Source organism: Drosophila simulans, chromosome X (assembly GCF_016746395.2).
Source record: "Drosophila simulans strain w501 chromosome X, Prin_Dsim_3.1, whole genome shotgun sequence".
NCBI classification, from domain to species: domain Eukaryota; kingdom Metazoa; phylum Arthropoda; class Insecta; order Diptera; family Drosophilidae; genus Drosophila; species Drosophila simulans.
The window spans coordinates 8146943-8165072 of record NC_052525.2 but is presented as its reverse complement, the minus strand read 5'-3'; the positions used below and the strand labels follow the sequence as shown (position 1 = coordinate 8165072).

The window sequence follows — 18130 nt, the reverse complement described above, 5'->3', positions numbered from 1 at the left end:
CTTTATTCTTTAATTTAGACAGCTGTTTCTTTATTTCTTTTCGATATATTCAACGCTTATCAAATCGATAACAATGCCTTTAGATGTCTGCTACTCTCGATAGACTTGCCGTGGCATAAGTTGCCATCTCTAGATTTCTGGCCATCTCAATTGAAACGTGTGAAATATGGAACAAAACGCGAAGCCTAAACGATCTTTTAAGCGTCCGTTTACCTTTCCAAAGAACTGTGTTTACCGCCCTCTACGGCAGATAAGCAACATGGAGCGTAGCCAAAAGCTGTCCGCCGAACAACCAACCTGTGAGTAAGCAATGAATGTGGATTCGCAACGGCATCCATATGTGTGCTTCACTTCGCAGACTTCACGCTCAATGCACCGCCCTCGTTGGTTCCGGCCAAAAAGTACTCGGATATCAGCGGTCTGCCCGCTCCTTATGCCGATCCGCACACGAAACTAAGGTTCGCCAGCGCCGACGAGTACGCGTCCATGCAGCACATGCCCTCGGACATCGTCAATGGCTATCTCATGGTGCGCGGCTATACGAGCGCCGTGGGATAGTTCGTTCGATCCATATGGTGCATACATCCCATGTACTCGCTGTATTTCGCCCCTGGAGACCTTGCGATCCAACTACCACTCATAATAGGCAATTAGAGCGCTGCTGACCTTACTCTTACTGGCATTGCGTGCGAGGCTGTTGCTTTCAAGTGATTCGATGACTGTTTCCTGGCTGGAAAACCGCGTTCAAGGGAAGTTACATCCACAATTACCATATATATGCATTCGCTGCCTAAAAGGAGATGATCTCTGTAAATTGGCTATAGAGATTTGTCACTAGTTTGACCGCAACAATAGATTAGGTAATTCCAAGGTGAGATGAATACCTTGGCGGTTTGAAATTGTTTAAATTGACAAAACGGCTGCCACATAGATCCTAATGCGAAAAGCAAATATTTATACAGCCGACTCGTGCAAGTTTGGAGTTCGCAATGAAAGGCCCACAGATTAATATAGTGTTAGGTTAACCAGCTATACAAAATTCAGCATGAAGGCAAAGTTATAATAATAATAATATGATTAATGTGTCTAAATATGTGTTTAGACATGATAAGTAGGCAAACTATAAATATGTTCTAATTATGGGCTGCAGTAAACATGTCACAGGACAGCATAAGTGGCAACTACAGATAAGTACGATTGCAGCGGCCTATTGCCGCTGATCTCATGTCAAGAGATATGACCACGCGGTCAAACACCCGAATTGAATTCATTAAGTGTACGCACATGTTTATAGTGTGAACAAATGATTTTAAGATATTATATTCATTTTCTTATCGGGCATTTTGGCGAAAGGACGATTTATAAATGTTTCATGAACTATATTCTATAATCGCATAGTCATAATTATTGCGTATCATTTAAGGACGATTTATAAATGTTTCATGAACTATATTCTATATTCAAATAGTCATAATTATTGTGTATTATTTAGCAGCTATCAGAAGTACCAAAAGCAAGTTTCTAAAACTTTTGTAATTACTGGGGCTTCTTCATCGTTCGCTCAGGTCCTCCATTCGTCATCCCTCCCGTAAATGTTATTCGAGCTCAAATACAAAGAGCCGGACTAGTGGCTCCGCGATGCTACACCCTTTTCCACCTCATTCCATTTTGTGGCAGTCGACTCCGGCTTATTCCTTACGGCTTTGGACGCTAGCCGGCCTGGTTGATGGGCCGGCTAATACTGTTCGGCTGTGTCAGCATCTGCAGGTCCGAGCGGAAGCTCCTTGGCAGCCCCGAGATGTCCAGCTGGTGCTTGAGCACCACCATGGTGGCCAGGGTTTTCAGAGTGGGCTCAAAGTCGAGCACATGCAGATCGCTGTAGTCGATAAGCGCCACACCGGGCGGTAGAACTCCAACAACCGCTGCGGCTCCGGCCGCCTCTTGAGTGGGTGAAACAGCTGCCGGTGAGCTGGAGGAGCCGCTTCTCGGACTGGTGCCGCCAAACAGAAACATCCTAGTGCCGATCACAATGGCGCACTGTCTCCGTCGCGCCGTCGGCGCCTTGCCGTTGGCCCGTATCAGGTTCCACAGCTTGGTGCGCGGATCGAAGGTGTACAGATCGTTGAAATGCTGATCCAGCAGGCCATTATAGCCACCGAAGACATATATCAGCTTGTTGTAGACGAACATGCTGTGGCTGCGCCGACCAACGGGCACCTTGCCGGCCGTGAACGGTCGATGCCACACCTTGGTCTTCATGTCCAGGTAGACGATCTCGTGACAGTAGGTCTCCTCCTGGCTGTGGTACGGACTGTGCTTGTCGCCACGCCCGCCAAAGATGTACATGCGCTCCTGCTCGTAGGCCACCGACGCATGAAAATCTCTGTAGCTGGGCGGCACGCCAAATGTCTGAACATAGCGCCACTCCATGGTGTCCAGATTAAGGGAATGCACATCGCTGCTGAACTCGTTGATCTCATCGACGAATCCACCGAAGATGTACATACTATTGCCAATGACACATGCCGAGTGGCCATCCCGCGCTCCGGGTAGACAGCCAGTGACCTGAGGCCTCGACCACTGCGCTGTCTTCGGATCGAAGCAGTAGAGGGTATTGCACAGATTCTCGTCGTTGCGGCCGCCCCAAATGTAGATGCGGTCCTTGTAGGCCACCACCGTGTGTCCGTAGCGCTGGAAGGGCACCAGCGGATACTTGAGTGGCACACCCGCGGCGTCCAGCTGCTGGGGCACCAGAGTCCAGCGCATTGTGTGCGCATTCAGGGCGTGCACATCGATGGGCTCATTGTAGCGATAATCGTATCCAGTGCAGTACCCACCAAAGCTGTAGATGAAGTCGCCCACGCCCACCGCTGCGTGATTGACCCGCTGTGGCCCGCCGTCCAGGTGCACCGTCCACAGCATGTCTTGGCCAACTGGATGAGCTGTGCGCTGTGGGCTGCGGGCCGTATAGCACCAGTGTGCTGTGCGAGGAGACGGAGATCTTTGATTTGGGCCCAAGCAGCCCGAGCAGCCGAAGCAGCCAAAACACACAAAGGAAAGCAAGTGCGCCGCAGTTGTCGCTCCTTTTGGGCGCGGGGCGGGGAGGTGCGGGCGCAGCTGCGAGCGATTGAAGGCCACACAGGTGTAAACGCTGATACCAAACACTAGCTGCGCTCCGCTCTGCCAGTTTTGCCAGATGTTGAAACGAAACGAAACGGATCGGATTTTGAAGAGCACAAACACACAGAGTTGCGTGCGTGAGCGGACGCACGAAATAGCAGGGCTCCACTGGGTCGTGCTGTTATCGATACCGATAGTATCGATTTCTCATTGACAATTGCTTTTCAAAAATTACAAATTCGAAAATCCAATGCATTTGCATTAAATACTTAGCTATTTTTGCGAAATAGTTGCATTTACACTAGATTTATTTTTAAGATGAAGCTGCAAACAATGAATAATGTCAAAGAGATTATACTATTCTAATATCTTTGGTTAAGTTACCTGAACTTTTCACCCAATCACAAATTCTCACTAAATATTCTTAGTGTTTGCAAGCTTAGTTGCGATATTTATTTACTGCTGTATATATGTGTTTATATACGTCAAGTGTTTGTGTGTAAATTAGATTGATTGTAGTACAAAAGTTATAACAAAATAAATAACAAGAAATCATTTAATACAATATTACGCGAACATACATTATATATGATGCAATCTATGCACATTTTGGTTTACGAATAGTGGGGCGCCGCAGCGGGATTGGTACGAAAATTGGAGGCAAATCAAATGCTAGGACTGCTGGGAGAGGGGAGGGGGAGGGAATGGAGGTAATAGGGGATTCGAAGCCCCGCCTCCTATACATTCGTGGGCGCGTCCATGCCGCAGATAACCGACTTGACCACCGACGCCGCCGAAATGGCAGCGAAGTTCTGCCACTTCCTGGTGGACGTGCCGTCCTTGTAGTCAGCGATGCCCTTCACCAGTATAAAGCTCTCTCTGCAGTTGCCAATGATGCTGTCCAGCACGCTGCTCATCTCCACATCGGTGGCTAGTAGGCCGTACTTCCTGGCGAACTGGGTGCGCAGCTCGTCGCTCCTCACCAGATCCCTACCGGATCCAATGGGACCCAGATGGAGTCGCAGCCGATTCACACCGTCCACCTCGTCGGCGGCAATGGGGTGGGCCACCTCGATCACCTCGTTGTTTCCAATGTTCATGAACAGTTTGTCCGTCCGCGCGTCCGGCCGGTTGAAGTCGGCATCCGTCTTCTGGGCCAGCGCCTGCTGGGCCTGGTTCAGGTAGTCCTCCCACGGCCGCTTCACCTGCATGTTGGCCTGCAGGCTCTCGGCGATCTGCTGCAGCGAATCGTTCACCGGGAAGTAGGTCTTCACGTCCTCGCCGCTCTTGTACAAGTACACGTACGGCTTCTCCTTGCTGTGAAGAGCATACATGATTACGATTGATAGATTGAAGATGTTATATTCGAGAAACTTACCTATTGCTGATCAGTGCCCGCTGCTTGTCCACATACGAGATGACGACATCGCCCAGTCGCACGTGCTTCTTGTAGTCCGTGTAGTGGGGAACGCCACCGGCTACGCCCACGATGAAGACAAAGTCGACCTTCTGGAATGTGCCCAGCAGACGGGTGGTGGTATTGCCCGTCGCCGTCATCGCCTCCCGATTGCTGCCCACCGACGGGAGCTTGGTGCTCACGATCCTGTGCGCCCCGATGTTGCCCAGGGTATACACATTCGATTCGCCTGTGGAGAAGAGAGAAAGTTTGGATCAGTTGATTGGCTTACAGAAAGCGGTTTACGTTCAGGACATTGATAGATATATACCAAATTATACAAAAAGGCCTCAAAAGAACAGGAAAGAGGATCAAATCATACGAAATGTAGATATTATTTCCAAAAAGAAACACCATTATAAATCCCATACATTCAATATTCTTTTGCGACCAAAATACAAAACATAATGTTGATGGTAAGCCAATTAATGAACCGAGTGCGTGACGGATCTAATCAATCCGTCTTATGACGTAGTTACATGTGCATATGTACAATGGAAGGTCATGTATCCTGGGGCAATCCTTTACCATAACAACAAAACAAATGAAACAAAACAAAGCACCGACGGCATAGCACAGACACACAAAGGACACGAATACAGTTACAACAAATCAAATTATTCTAGGCCAAGTTCATAACTTTCTATCCAAGTTTATGGCAACTCATTCGCGTACAGTGCACACTCGATAGATGCGAACGCTCCATGTTCCCCCACCCATCGTTTGCTTAATGTTCGCATTACTATTGCTATTTTTGATTCAAAGTTGATTCTTTAGAGTATTAATCATATAAAACTCATGAACTTGACCTTCGATATATGGGTGCTTGTCAATTGAGGAGTGGGTTCTGGACATTTAGCTTACCGAATCTTCGTTTCTTTTTGGACTTTCTGAGTGAGTTCGTTAGATTGGGATCGGAATCTGTTACATGGTTTGGTATTTTTCGATTCGGGGGAAGGTGAAAGGTTTGTTTTTAATTAATATCATTGCAGGCAAGTAAACATCAGCAAATTTGTATGCAAATTCATTCGTTTATGGCGAAATTTTCGTGGTGATGAGGATTTGTATATATTTTTTTTGTTTCCACCAAAGTCGAGGAATTGGGGTACAGGAGGGGAAAGAGAGAAACAGAGAAAAGACGGTTAGGCGAGAGTTTGATTAGTAAGAGTTGAGGGAAAGTCGACTCGCTATCGAACTGAACCGAACTGAACCTACCGACTGTGGTGTATCGGACGAATGTCTCCTTGTTCTCGAGCATCGCGTCCACGGCGAGCTTCTCGCAATACTGCGCCGTGATGATGGCAATGGTGGGCTGCTTGTTGGAGGCGATCGTGGGCATCTGCTTGACCACCTTAATCTCCTTATCCTCGTGGTGGATGCGGGTGTACGCGTTGTACTCCATCGACTTGATCAGACCGCGCTCCTGCAGCGACTTGATCACCAGCAGCACATCCTGCTCGCTCCAGCCATAGTCCCTGCATTAAACAAAATGAATTAGTCTCTGGTGTAGACTTCAACCGGATCTTGATGTACTCACTTGGCCAGATCCTCGGGGGACACGGGATTGGGGTATGCCTGCTCGATAAGCTCCAGCACCTTCTCCTGGGTCAACGGCGGAGATTCGAACTGCGATTCCTCGAGGGAAACTACGGGGATGAGAGCAAAGGAAACAACATACACGATTAAAGCACATGTCTGGCAATTGCCGCTACCAATGGGTTATTCATTTGGCGAGGACTCTTCTGTTAGCGGGCAATGACATCTACTCTGAGCGGTGGGCGTGGCTGGTTAGGCGGTGTCTGTTAGTAAAGGAAACGCACAGGCATGAGCACACACACACACAGTCAAACGGCTGGCAGGGCGGTCAATTAAGTGCTTAAGCAGCGCATTTTAATTGCAGACAGCAGACAAATTGGACACTCGAGGTGTCAACTGGATTTCGAGGACAACTGAAGGGGCAGGGGGGATGCTTTCGGGGGTTCCAAGCCAGCACAGGATGCGCTAGACAACGGCACAAGGTAACTAGCTGTTGAAAGACCACAACCGCAGGGTATTTTCGAAACATCCGGCAGATTTCCAAGTAGATTTACCACCTAGCTGAATTAGCAATGGAAACTCAGGTGGGATCCTTGTGGATTTGGAGCAGTAACTGCAGAGCATTTGACTAGCAATTTTCCAGCTCTTTAGCTGGTTATTTATTTTATTTCGCTTTTTTACATATCCGTTCTTTTGTTTTCAATACTCTGAAGTGCACAACACTTTTTGTGTATATATTTAATGCGTTCTTTTTGTTTTTAGTGAGTTTTTAGTGCGTGCATTAGTACGAAAAGGAGAAACGAAACGAAACAAAAACGAACAACAAGGAAGGCGGCGAGGAAATGTGCAACGAAGCGGATACAAAACGAAGTTCGTTGAGCGGATTGGATTAGATGATGATTAGTTGTGGGAGCACTGGAGCAGTGGAGCAGCATTGGAATCGGGATTCATTTCCGCCGGGCGCTCAGCTGCTCGGTGTACATGTCCAGCCAAATGGCCTTCATCAGGTTGTCGCCGTCACCTGTCTTCCGCTGCGCCATCAGCGCCTCCTCGAACTTTCGGTTGCAGTCGCCGTAGCAGTAGATGATGTACCCATCCCGGGCTGATCTCCACAAAAACAAACCACCCGCACAGCCCAGAGGATAGATGGAGCCATGTAGTTCAGATGAGAAGTCAATTTCGCATGGTAAAGTCGACGCGGAAACATAAGTAAGACATGGAACTTGATATTTACCGAGCAAAAATGCATAAAAGTAGGCTACTAAGCTCTTAATTTAAGCTCTTGATTTACAAGATCTCGAATATCAAGTTCCCTCTTATTACATCCCCATAGAAAGAAACAGGGAATACTCACGTGGTCGCGAGGGAGGTGCGGAGGTCTCCTCCAGGATGCGCAGTTCAATCTCGATCGACTGGATCTCCGTGTATCCGTGCTGCAGGAGCTTCATTATCTTCTTGATGAAGCCCACGTAGTCTGTAAAGAGAAATAAAAAGCAAATCAAGCAAACCTAAAACTTCTCACACTGCCTTCTATCTTTACTTTGATAAGAAGTTCTGGGTTTTCTTATCAAATTTAATACAAGTAAGCAAACCATAAAAACTTGTATGTATATATATTTAATAGAGGCTTGAAACCATTAAAAAAAATGGTTCATTTATCAAACCACAACTGGTTTCAAATCAGTAGAGCATTTCAGACCCACCTCTGGGAAAGTCCTGCGGACTGACCAGCTCCTTGAAGAAGTCCTGGGCGATGTGGGCCTGCTTCTCCTCGTTGGTCAGCCAGTCGCGGAACCAGAAGCGCAGGGTGCGCGACTCCTGCGAATGCTTGCCCGTATTGGCGCTGACCAGGAAGACGCGGAACTCCAGCGAGAGCGCTGCCGCCTTGCTGGCGCTCTTCTGCCCGGCGACCGTGTCCTTGTTGATGATGATGCCCGTGTGATCGCCGCCGGCGACATGGACGCGATCATTGATCTCATCGACCAGCTTGCGCTCGATGAGGATCACCGTGCTATTGGCCGTTTTACCGCGTGGCGTCATCACGACCTGTTCTGTGCGTGGTGGCGACTGGCTCCTTCGAACGCCGCTCGAGTTCTGAGCCAGCGGCTCCTGGTCTTGGCCTGCGACAATTTTGTTATAGTTTTTATTGCCATTCGGCAGGGTTCCGTTGCCAATGCCAGTTCCAATGCCTGTGCCGTTCCCATTTCCATTTCCATTGGCTGTCTGCGATTTGTTTGGCTTGGGGGGCGGCGGTGGCGGCGCCATCTGTATGTGACTCCTGCGCTCCGACATGGTTCTGGTGCTGGTTGCTCCGCCTTGCTCCTCCTGCTTCTCCTGCTCCCTGCTGCTGGAACTGCTGCTCCTTCGATCCGATACGATACCGCTGCTCCGGCGACGTCCTTGAGCCCAAACTTGCTGCTGGTGCTGCCGAAAGAAAGCAAAAGTCGACTGTCATTAGTGGCTGACAAACAGGGAACTTCGCCTACGGTGGACACTTATTCAATAAATCCACAATATGCACATATATATAAAGAATATATGAATATCTGATTCTATAGTTTCTTTTTTTCTGGCTTTAAGCAATGTAACCCATTTGCCACACGTGGCAGTTAAAATATCGCTTTTAGCGACTCTGCACTGTGCCAGCTGTATTTTTAGCCCGGACTCGGATTTCCATATTTTCCCCCACCCGAAACCATTGGTCATATCAAATGTTACCTGTACCCTTCGACGCCTTTGGAATTCGGGGCTTCTTGCGCTGCCTGCCTGTCTGTCTGTCTGTCTGTCTGTCTGTTTGTCTGTCTGCCTGGCAGTGGGCCAAACAAATTTAGAATTCATAAATAATTGGTGTCATAAATACGAAACCCCTTCACCATCCCCCCTTCTGGCGGCTTACTGCGACCCAGTGACTTCGATAATAGCACTAAAAGAAACCAAAACAGAACGCCAGCGGAAGAAAATCAATAGGAAACGTGGTAACGACATGTGCATGACAACCATAAAAATTAGGGCTCCGAATGGTTAAAAAAAAAAGAGAGCCTTGGGTCAACCACCTGCCACCCCCAGCAATTAAAGGCATAAAGGCAGAGACTTCCGGCCAAATGTCACCAAAGAGCCACAAAAAGGTTTTTGAACTCGCCCAGGGAACTGGCGACCGAGATGGAAAATTGTTAAGAAAATGGGGGGTGGTGGTGTTTTCCTTTGGGGGTTGAGCTGCCGCTAAATTTGCATAGGACAAACAACAGGAGCATTCCTTCCCCGCGGGAAAACGAGGGGCGAATGAACTGGGCATGGAAAGCGGAAAATGCAGAGGATGTGAAAATTTACATTTTCCAAATGCCAGTTCGTGGAATTCTCGGTGCTCCCAAAAGGACATTACGGCAACCAAACTTTCGACTAATGAGTTATGTACATATGTACGTATGTTCATATATGTTTGGGTTCCAAAACAACGGAAGTTGTCAAGTTAATTAATTCGGCTTTTGTTTGCTTGCCGCTGAGACAGAAAGTTGTTATTTATTATTATTCAATTGTAGAGGCACATAACTTAAAAATATAGAATTTTTTGGCTCTGCACTTTATGCTGAATCCATTCATCCCGTTCACTTAATTAGATTAAAAGCACTTCAGCCCCCTTCAATTTTCATCGCCAAAGGGTGCACAGCACTCGAATTTCACGGCCGGAAATTATTCGTCGTCTGCAATTTCAATTAATAACACTGGCAAAACAATAAATATGAGATGATCGGATCTCGGATCAACTGCAGCAGAGTACAGTACACACCCGCTTGGAAGTGCATTGCTTCACTTCCGCTGGCCAATGTGTTTTTTTGGGGCGACGTCCGATATGGAAATTCCTATCGCAAGTGCCTGGCGATGCGTAACTCCCACAACTCCAGCGAATCCCGAAAGGGGCTAAGGCAAAGCCAAAGGGCTTGGCCCCCCGGCGAAAACCCTTCACGCTTGACAGCATCCCAGTCACGTGTCTTGTAACGAACAAAATACATACATATATGCAGCTAGTAGCCAGACATTGTGCAGATACTTCGAAATTAAATTTCATTCCATAACTATATATGGCTGCATAAAAAACAACACACACATTTACCATCGGCGGCAATTTCCGTTAGTGCTTTCCTCCACAACCCACAGAAAAAATCACTCTTTTCACAGGCCCACTTTTCCACTTTAGAAATAAAGGAATATATTTAAAATATATTTTTTTTATTATTTTTTTTTATTATTTTTTTTATTATTTTTTTATTATTTTTTTTATTATTTTTTTTTTATTATTTTCTTAATATTTGCTCTGTGTGCTCATCGTTAATAAAACGAAACACTTCATGATTGACTCATATACTTTGTTGATTGACTTCAGCTACTCTGCTGTAAGTGTTAACTAGATTCAAGCTGCATTTGACTGCTCTATTTTCTCTCAGTGTACCGCTTAAGTGAGGCGTGGACCAAGCCGGGCAAACTCAGCCAGAAAGTGGGTTGTCCGTGGGCCCACACATGAAACTGTCATATGTAGACACTTTTCGCCAGCAATTTCCTGTTTGCCACATTTATTTTATTTTATTTTTTTTTTTTGTTGCATGGAGCTCCCTGCTGCATGTACCCCAAAGAAGTTGCATAGTAAGCGGCCTAAAATCGAGACAATTGGTGGATTTGTTTCGGCTACGGCAGTGTAACAAGCGCTAATTACCGCATAATTTCAGTTGATTTCAGTTAATTTTCCCTTTGTCGTAATTAGCAAAAGGGGCGAGAACGTGACTCAAAGTCAAAGTTTCCCGAACCGCGTCGCTCCACAAACAAACGCAATAAACTGCAAAGTAAACTAGTGTACTTAGTGACTCACTCACGGCGGCAAACGTGATTCGATCGAACATTGTTGATTCGATGGTTAATTGACTTGACTTATCCGGCGATAAGAGACGATATAGTCGCTATATATTCATACATCTGTTCTCACCGATTGATGGGGCAATGGAAAAGATATAGCTACGTCTTGCCCCATCGAGCTGTAAATAAACCGTATCTACAGTCAAATCGAATCTCTGGACATTTTCATAGACTCGTCAAGCGAGTCAAGGTTTTTCGAAAAAATCACCCTGCTGCCTTCATGAGATTGTTTATGAAACAATTTGGAATTTCTTGTAGCCATATTTTTTGAAGCAGCTTCTTGTGGCTGCAAAAACTAGGCAATTTATTGGGCGCCCCCCCAAGAAAAAAAAACAAACAAACAACAAATTTGGCTAGGAATTCGGTAACGCAAATAGCGGCGAGTGTTCATTAGAAGTACATAGTGTGATCTTAATAAAATCATATTCGATCTAATAGTTGCTTTGAATTACATGAGAATTAAATCAGACAACTTACTGGCGAGTGGAATGCCTCATTCTTGCCCTGAACTTTAACTGCCAATCGAATTTGAATACAAACTCAATCAGAATCAGAATTTGCATATCTCTGAATAACGTTTAGTCGGCTGAAATTGTTTTTCCATTTCGGTTAATTGAGTTCGTTCGCTCGTTCTGTTTGATTTTGAATTGGCTAGGCTAGGTTGGGATTTCTCGACGAGTCCAACCAAATCTGCGATGACGTCAGCCCCTCAAATATATATTATATACATATATATAATGAGTGTATAGTATTGTATTTCATTATGATGACTTTTATCGCCCGTGACGCAATATTCGAGGCATTTGCGGACTATTGAAATCGACAAACAAGTTGCCATCTGAGCGCTGACCTTCAAAGCAAACAATCTGAGCTTGGGAAAGAACTCGGAAAAACCCATCAATGTTATTTAGTTAAACATGCTGTAAGTGAGTGTTTATCCTGAGCTCAATCGTTCGCATATCGGCGTATTACTCACATGTTATTCTATGTATGTTTCGCTGACTTGTTACCAAGAAGATCATCAAATTAAGCCTTCCTTCCTGTCGTCAGTTTGTCTGGACTTTCGAATCGCAGAGTGAATCATCTGCCGCCGAATGTTGCGCAAATTGGAAAAGTATATTTATGCCCAGATAGCAAGATTTATTTGTCTTTGCCCAATCTCTCGTCAGATGGCTCACCAAAAACTATTCATCGAGTCTCTTGTGTGGGCGAAAGGGGAGAAGCCTAATAATAATAATAATAAAGTTCTCGGGCGGATCGGTTTGATGCAATATTTTGGGGCAGAACAGATTCTGTTGTTTTTGGGCACAGTTTGCGACATCGCTGTGGCATGCGGCATGCGGCATTACCCCTACCCAACATCATCTTCATCAATTTGGAGTTATACGAGTGAATCACTCGATCAATTAGCCGCTGATCAATACTCCATGCAGTGCGTGGGCTCAAATGACCAAACCCCATCATGGCCTCAACTTCCCCATTTCCATGCCGCTGACTCTTATGCCCTTTGTGCACGGAATAGAAATTGGATTATTAATACGCAGCATGTGCGACAAGCGGATACCCTACGCAATCATTTGAAAATTCTTAAAATATGTATTAATAAAGATGTTTATATCATTAGCAATCATCTAATAACCTGATTTGCTTACTCTTTCAATTATATATACTAATCTTTCTAATCAGATTACCTGAACGTTTCTAATAATAAACCCTTTGCGGGCAGCAGAATAATTTCCTGACCACATATAGCTCGGAAAATCGAATGAAAGCAATTACAGAATGCGTCATATGGACAATTGCCATTAATTCCTAAGCAAAAACCCTCAACTGACGTGCTGGAAGTGCATTCGTTAATAAGTTCATTCGAACACGCGAGAAAAGAAAAGTCGGCTTTCCTTTGCTTACACAATACACAAGGCAATATTCTGGGAATTAGCGAGGCAAAGTTCAGAGCACCACCCTCTCCACAAAAAAAAAAATAAAGAAAAAGCCGTGGTGGTTGGTGGGTTTGGGTGGATTTGGTGGTGCTCCATAAATTAGAGCAACTTGGCAATATGACCAGCCAGTCTGACAGTTTTATGGCCACGGAACATAGAACACACATCGAAAATGCAGTTTACAAATGCTGAAAGACCCCCGCTTTTCCACACACACACACACCCCCCTCCCCTTTCGATTTCAAAGAAAACCCCTTTTCCTTTTTGGGGGCAAAGTTCTTTAGTGTGCCAGTGGGCGGTTTTCGCTTTTGTTTGCTGCTTTTCTTGTTGAAGGAGCGCCGATTAAAGGCTGATTAAGGCGTCATTAGGTGACCCACATAGTGATTAATAATTGAAATCGAGAGTGGTTCACTGAATTTGAAAAAATAATGCCAATTTGGTCAAAATTGCCATGTTTAAAACGCGATTTTCGACGTCAATTCACCAAAAGTGGTCACACAACTTAAAGAAGTACCGTTTTTTAATCCTTATTACCAATACTAACCATTTCTAACATTTTTTGTAAAATAAATTTTTGGCCATATTTTCGCATTTTTTGTAAGGGGTACCATCATCAAAATTTGCGAAAAATTGAAACCTCCTAGAATTCCCAAACTTGAATGCAAATCGATTGGGATTTAAAAAACAAACTCAACGAGGTATGACATTCCATATTTGGGTAATTATTTCGAATGTTTTGATCGAAATACCTAATATTTTATTTACAAAAAATCTGGGAAAATATTTTTGGCAAAAAAATGAAATTTCAAATTGGCTTTTTTGGCTATAACTTGACTAAAAATGGTCACAGAGCAAAAAGGAGTACCATTTTGTACTTCTTACAACCAATACTAACAACCCCTTTCACTTTTAAACTGATTTTGTAAAATTAATTTTTGGCCAAATTTTCGCATTTTTTTTAAGGGGTTACATCATCAAAATTTGCGAAAAATGGCAAAAAATTACAATTTCGAAGTTTGAATACAGTTCGCTAGGGAATTTTGTTACGAATTCAACGAGATATGACATTCCATATTTGGGCCATTATTTTCAATGTTATGCTCAAAATACCGATTATTTATTTTACAAAAAATCAGGGAAACGATTTTTGGCAAAAAATTCAATTTTCATGTTGGCTTTTTTGGCTATAACTTGACTAAAAATGGCCACAGGAACAAAAGAATTCGCGTTTTGTGCTCCCAATTACCAATACTAACCATCCCTATCACTTTTGGAAGGACTTTGAAAAATTAATTTTTGGCCAAATTTTCGCATTTTTTGTAAGGGGTAACATCATCAAAATTTGCAAAAAATTGAAACATCCTAGAATTCCCAAACTTAAATGCAATTCGATTGGGATTTAAAAAAAAAACTCAACAACGTATGACATTCCATATTTGGGCCTTTATTTTCAAAGTTTTGCTCAAAATACAGATTTTTTCGAATTTTTATTAAGGAGATCAAAAATTGTTAATTAAATGACAAAATTTAAAGTCTAATATTTGATCGGCGATCATTTGAAAATCGAATTACAAGACAACCAAGGTACAAGATGCATACCGTTCTGGGCCACCCCATTTTTTGTGCATTATTTTTGTCAAAAAACGCTGCCAAGTTATGTTGATATTGGTACGAATTTGCTTTGAAGGAATACAATAATGGGTATATAAAGTTGCAAGGCCCTTCGGATTCAGGTCACATCCACTCGCATTCCCATGTACACAAATATGAGCATATTTCCCCCAGCTCTAATATTACAAAACAACTTTCAAATGAGCCGCCAAACGCACAGAAATGCGGGTGAAATTCGCGGCTCATCTCGAATTGCATTTGTTTATCGACAAGCGAAATGAGGTTGAATTCCCCATCGTCCCGCTGACAAATCATCCACATATCATTTTACACCAGTTGCAGTTGCAGCAGCGGCAGCCTCACGCCTCATTTCATCCATGTAAAAGTGGCCACAATCGAGATCGGGCCACAAATGGCAGAGGAACTGAAGTCAGGAGAAGATAGAGTGGAGATTATTTTTAAATGCCGAGCCGGACGATTGACCGAAAGACCGGGGAACCGGGAATCCGGCGGAGTGCCAGTGGTTGGGACTCCCAGTTGAATGACCCACAACACACCGGCGCCGAATATATATATGTACATGCTTATACATATATATCGAATAGATAATTATAATGAGAGGAGATGGTCTCGCCTCTTCGGTCTGAATTCTACGTAGTAAATATGTATGTATGTACATATAGTTTACCGAATTGGTAAACTCATCAAATATATGGCATCTAAGTTCAAAGTGAAGATATAGCATAGAATAGTTATTAGAATATTATTTAAGAAGTTATTTGCGCTATTACCCTGTTTTTCATGATTCATAGCTGTCGAAAATTCTAGACAATGAGTGGAAATAGATGTGGCATCGAAGATTGCCGGGATCTTCAAAATCTTTTAGAATGTGCAACAAAATTGCCTAGGCACAAAAACTGGAGAAACAAAATTGACCAAAAACTGTGCCAAGTAAGCAACAATAAATACGAGAATGAGATCATTTTTGGACTTCTCTCACGCTCTTTTTCTTTCCAGTTGATTCTTCTCGCTCTGCTCGCCGTTGTATACATTTTGTTAACCAAATGTTTTTAGCATCGTAGAAATTGTTCGAATTTCCACCGACTGGAAGAGCGGAAATATACAAAACAAAAAAAACAAAGTGCGGATAACGTTGAGGGGTAAATGCAGGTCAGACAAATGAATTAGAAACAAAGCAATGGCAAATAAACTGCGACAACGAAACGGAAATGGATTTAGATAAACTCAGTAAACAACGAAGAGCGCAAATAATGTTATCAAAGCCAGTGCCAAATGTACCAAATACAAAATACGAAATATACATATATTCAAGTAATAACAATAACAAATCCCCAGACTCATAAACGGCAATCATTCGGTTAGTTTAGTGGGGGTCAGTATCGTTATTCTCACTTGGCCTTGCGGCTCAAATTGCTTGAATTTGAATTGAAATTGAAATTCAAATGCAGCACGACATCAAATTGTTTGTTTATGATACCCTCGCACTGCAAATTCTAATATGAAAGTCACGTTCTTGGGCACAGCTAATTTTTTACGGCATATCAACTTTTGGGAAGCTAGGTACAATTGTTTGCAATATCTGCTTGTAAGTAAAACGAAGTTACTAGATTCATTTATGGCTCATTAAGCTGGTAAACATTATCTAATCAGGCGATGAAAGCAACCAGTCAAATTGTGCACCAACTGACCAAAAGTGACAAAGGAAACAAGTCTTTTTATACTCGTAAATAGCTCTCATTATGGCCATCAAAAAATGGTGAAAGTGCCACAAACAATACTATTACCACCCGCATTTGCCCGCTTTTTAGACTCACCTGTTGCTGCTGGATCGACAAACGAACAAATGACGTGTTTTATTTGCCACTTGATTTGCAACCGGTTCTCCCTTTTCGGTCACTATTATTTGCTTAATTTGTTTTATGTTTTCCTTGTTGGTTTGCTTCGTTTATTTCACTACTTCTAAAAAACATCAAAAAAAAAAAACAATAATAAAAATTAAACGCCAACGAACGTGTGTGTTAACAACTTTTCAGCGAATTCTGATTGATGCACAGCGCATAAAAAAAAATGTGGAAAAAAAAGAATGCGAAACACGCGGAGCGAAGAATGCTTATATCTTATCTTATCAGCGAGTGGGTGGAAAAGGGGGAGTTGGGCAATTTTTCATTATCAACTGATAGTGCGTACACATCGATATTTGCTCGGTTTGCTGTTTGCCCTTCTGCTTGTTGTTTTCTCGCTGCTCTGCAAGTAATAGTCACCAAATGCTTAGCATTTCTAAATGTATCCAGCTGACGTCAGAGCTTCAAAAGGTGTGCGATCTTCTGAATGCACTGCAAAAAACTAGGGGATCGATTCCGAGTCACATACTTTACACTTTCAAAGACATTTTTAACATCAATTGTTTGGGAGACTGATTGTCATCTGGCATATAATCGTTTGTTTGGCTTTTTCAATACGTAACTTTCATCAAGTAATCTCTTTTCGTTCAGTGCACCTGAGTCATCTGATCGGTAAAACGGTTTTAGTGACGTCATGACGTCAACTGACAATAGCAGAAAGAGATGGCGATGAACGGGTTGCACTTGAAATTAGCCAAACAATAACAACAACAACACTGGTTCACCTTCAGCTGATCAGCGGGTACTGCCATCTCCCTCCCACACTCCCCATTCAAACTTCAAACAATTACAATTCTCATTCTGTTCATTTTGTTCTACACTTGCAAGAACCAACAGGCAAACAAGAAGCACTGGCAAAACAAAAAAAATACATTAATGCGAAGAGTAGAGAAGCCCACGTTCGCCACACAAAGTGTATATTGAATTACGCGCTATTTATATTAATAAATGGCACAATGTTCGCATTTTCACCGTTAGTGCGCGCGTCGCTTACGAAGGAGGGCGGAAGTAAAAGGGAAAGGGCGCGGCGAGGCAGCGCACGTACACTTACGCCAAAATGCCGGCAAAAACAAAACGAAAACACGGGGATAGATGTTGATAGATGGAAACCCTTTCCAACGTCCGTTTTGTTCAAAGTTCGCTTTTCGACTGACCAGACTCGGCTTTCGGTTGCGCGGCCAAAAATGCCAAATGCCGCGCACAGTGTGACCATCCGCCAGTGAGGCGTAAATACCAAAAAGCTCACGCGCGGATGTTCGGTTACACTACAACAAAAGCTTTTGGTAAAAATCGAGGCTAACGGCTTTTTAAAACGCAATCTTCATTTAATATGTTAAGCATTTATTGAAAAATAAATAATTGTCGCATTACAATGCAACCTTGGCAACCAGACTATATTTGAAATGGACTTGGGCAAAACATTATGGTGTGGGGGAGGGGGGAGGGGGAGGCAGAAACAGCACGAGCGTCCGTTTGAAAAAGAAACATCAAATTCGCAGAAGGAAGGAAGAAATAAAAAATAAGAAAAGACTTCTTTCTTCAAATATTCAGCTATATTCTTAAATTTCACCTTTACTGGCTAAATAATTTCATTAAATATCTAGTGAAATCTTATTTAAAGATGCGCATGATCTTACCAATTA

General features: G+C 43.5%; 3 protein-coding genes and 1 long non-coding RNA gene across 10 annotated transcripts; 2 read left to right on the top strand and 2 right to left on the bottom strand.

The window, feature by feature from the left end:
• Positions 1-113: 113 nt before the first annotated feature.
• Positions 114-1058, top strand: LOC6740032 (INO80 complex subunit C). The gene is made up of 2 exons (XM_002076881.4): positions 114-299; positions 359-1058. Exons 1-2 carry the CDS (start codon positions 167-169, stop codon positions 556-558), a joined length of 333 nt encoding a protein of 110 aa, XP_002076917.2. The 5' UTR covers positions 114-166; the 3' UTR covers positions 559-1058.
• A 229-nt stretch (positions 1059-1287) lies between these two features.
• On the bottom strand, positions 1288-3258 carry LOC27207672 (kelch domain-containing protein 3). The gene has a single exon (XM_016183360.2). The coding sequence runs from the start codon at positions 2920-2922 to the stop codon at positions 1711-1713; it is 1212 nt and encodes a 403-aa protein (XP_016038573.1). The 5' UTR covers positions 2923-3258; the 3' UTR covers positions 1288-1710.
• A 281-nt stretch (positions 3259-3539) lies between these two features.
• On the bottom strand, positions 3540-17687 carry LOC6725463. Of its 7 annotated transcripts, none has more exons than XM_016173634.3 (10): positions 17539-17661; positions 16401-16545; positions 7816-8536; positions 7467-7586; positions 7134-7214; positions 6114-6222; positions 5792-6051; positions 5441-5497; positions 4499-4766; positions 3540-4437 (listed from the first exon to the last, which is right to left on the bottom strand). In XM_016173634.3, exons 3-10 carry the CDS (start codon positions 8402-8404, stop codon positions 3858-3860), a joined length of 2064 nt encoding a protein of 687 aa, XP_016038572.1. In that variant the 5' UTR covers positions 8405-8536; positions 16401-16545; positions 17539-17661; the 3' UTR covers positions 3540-3857. The 7 variants fall into 7 exon arrangements, with proteins under 7 accessions (XP_016038572.1, XP_016038567.1, XP_016038566.1 ...); XM_016173629.3 differs by having other exon boundaries at positions 16401-16542; positions 17539-17657; XM_016173628.3 differs by lacking the exon at positions 17539-17661 and adding an exon at positions 16774-16896.
• On the top strand, positions 15250-15693 carry LOC123327374. Its single transcript, XR_006542111.1, has 2 exons — positions 15250-15516; positions 15583-15693. It is a non-coding gene; the product is annotated as an uncharacterized LOC123327374 (long non-coding RNA).
• Positions 17688-18130: the final 443 nt, after the last annotated feature.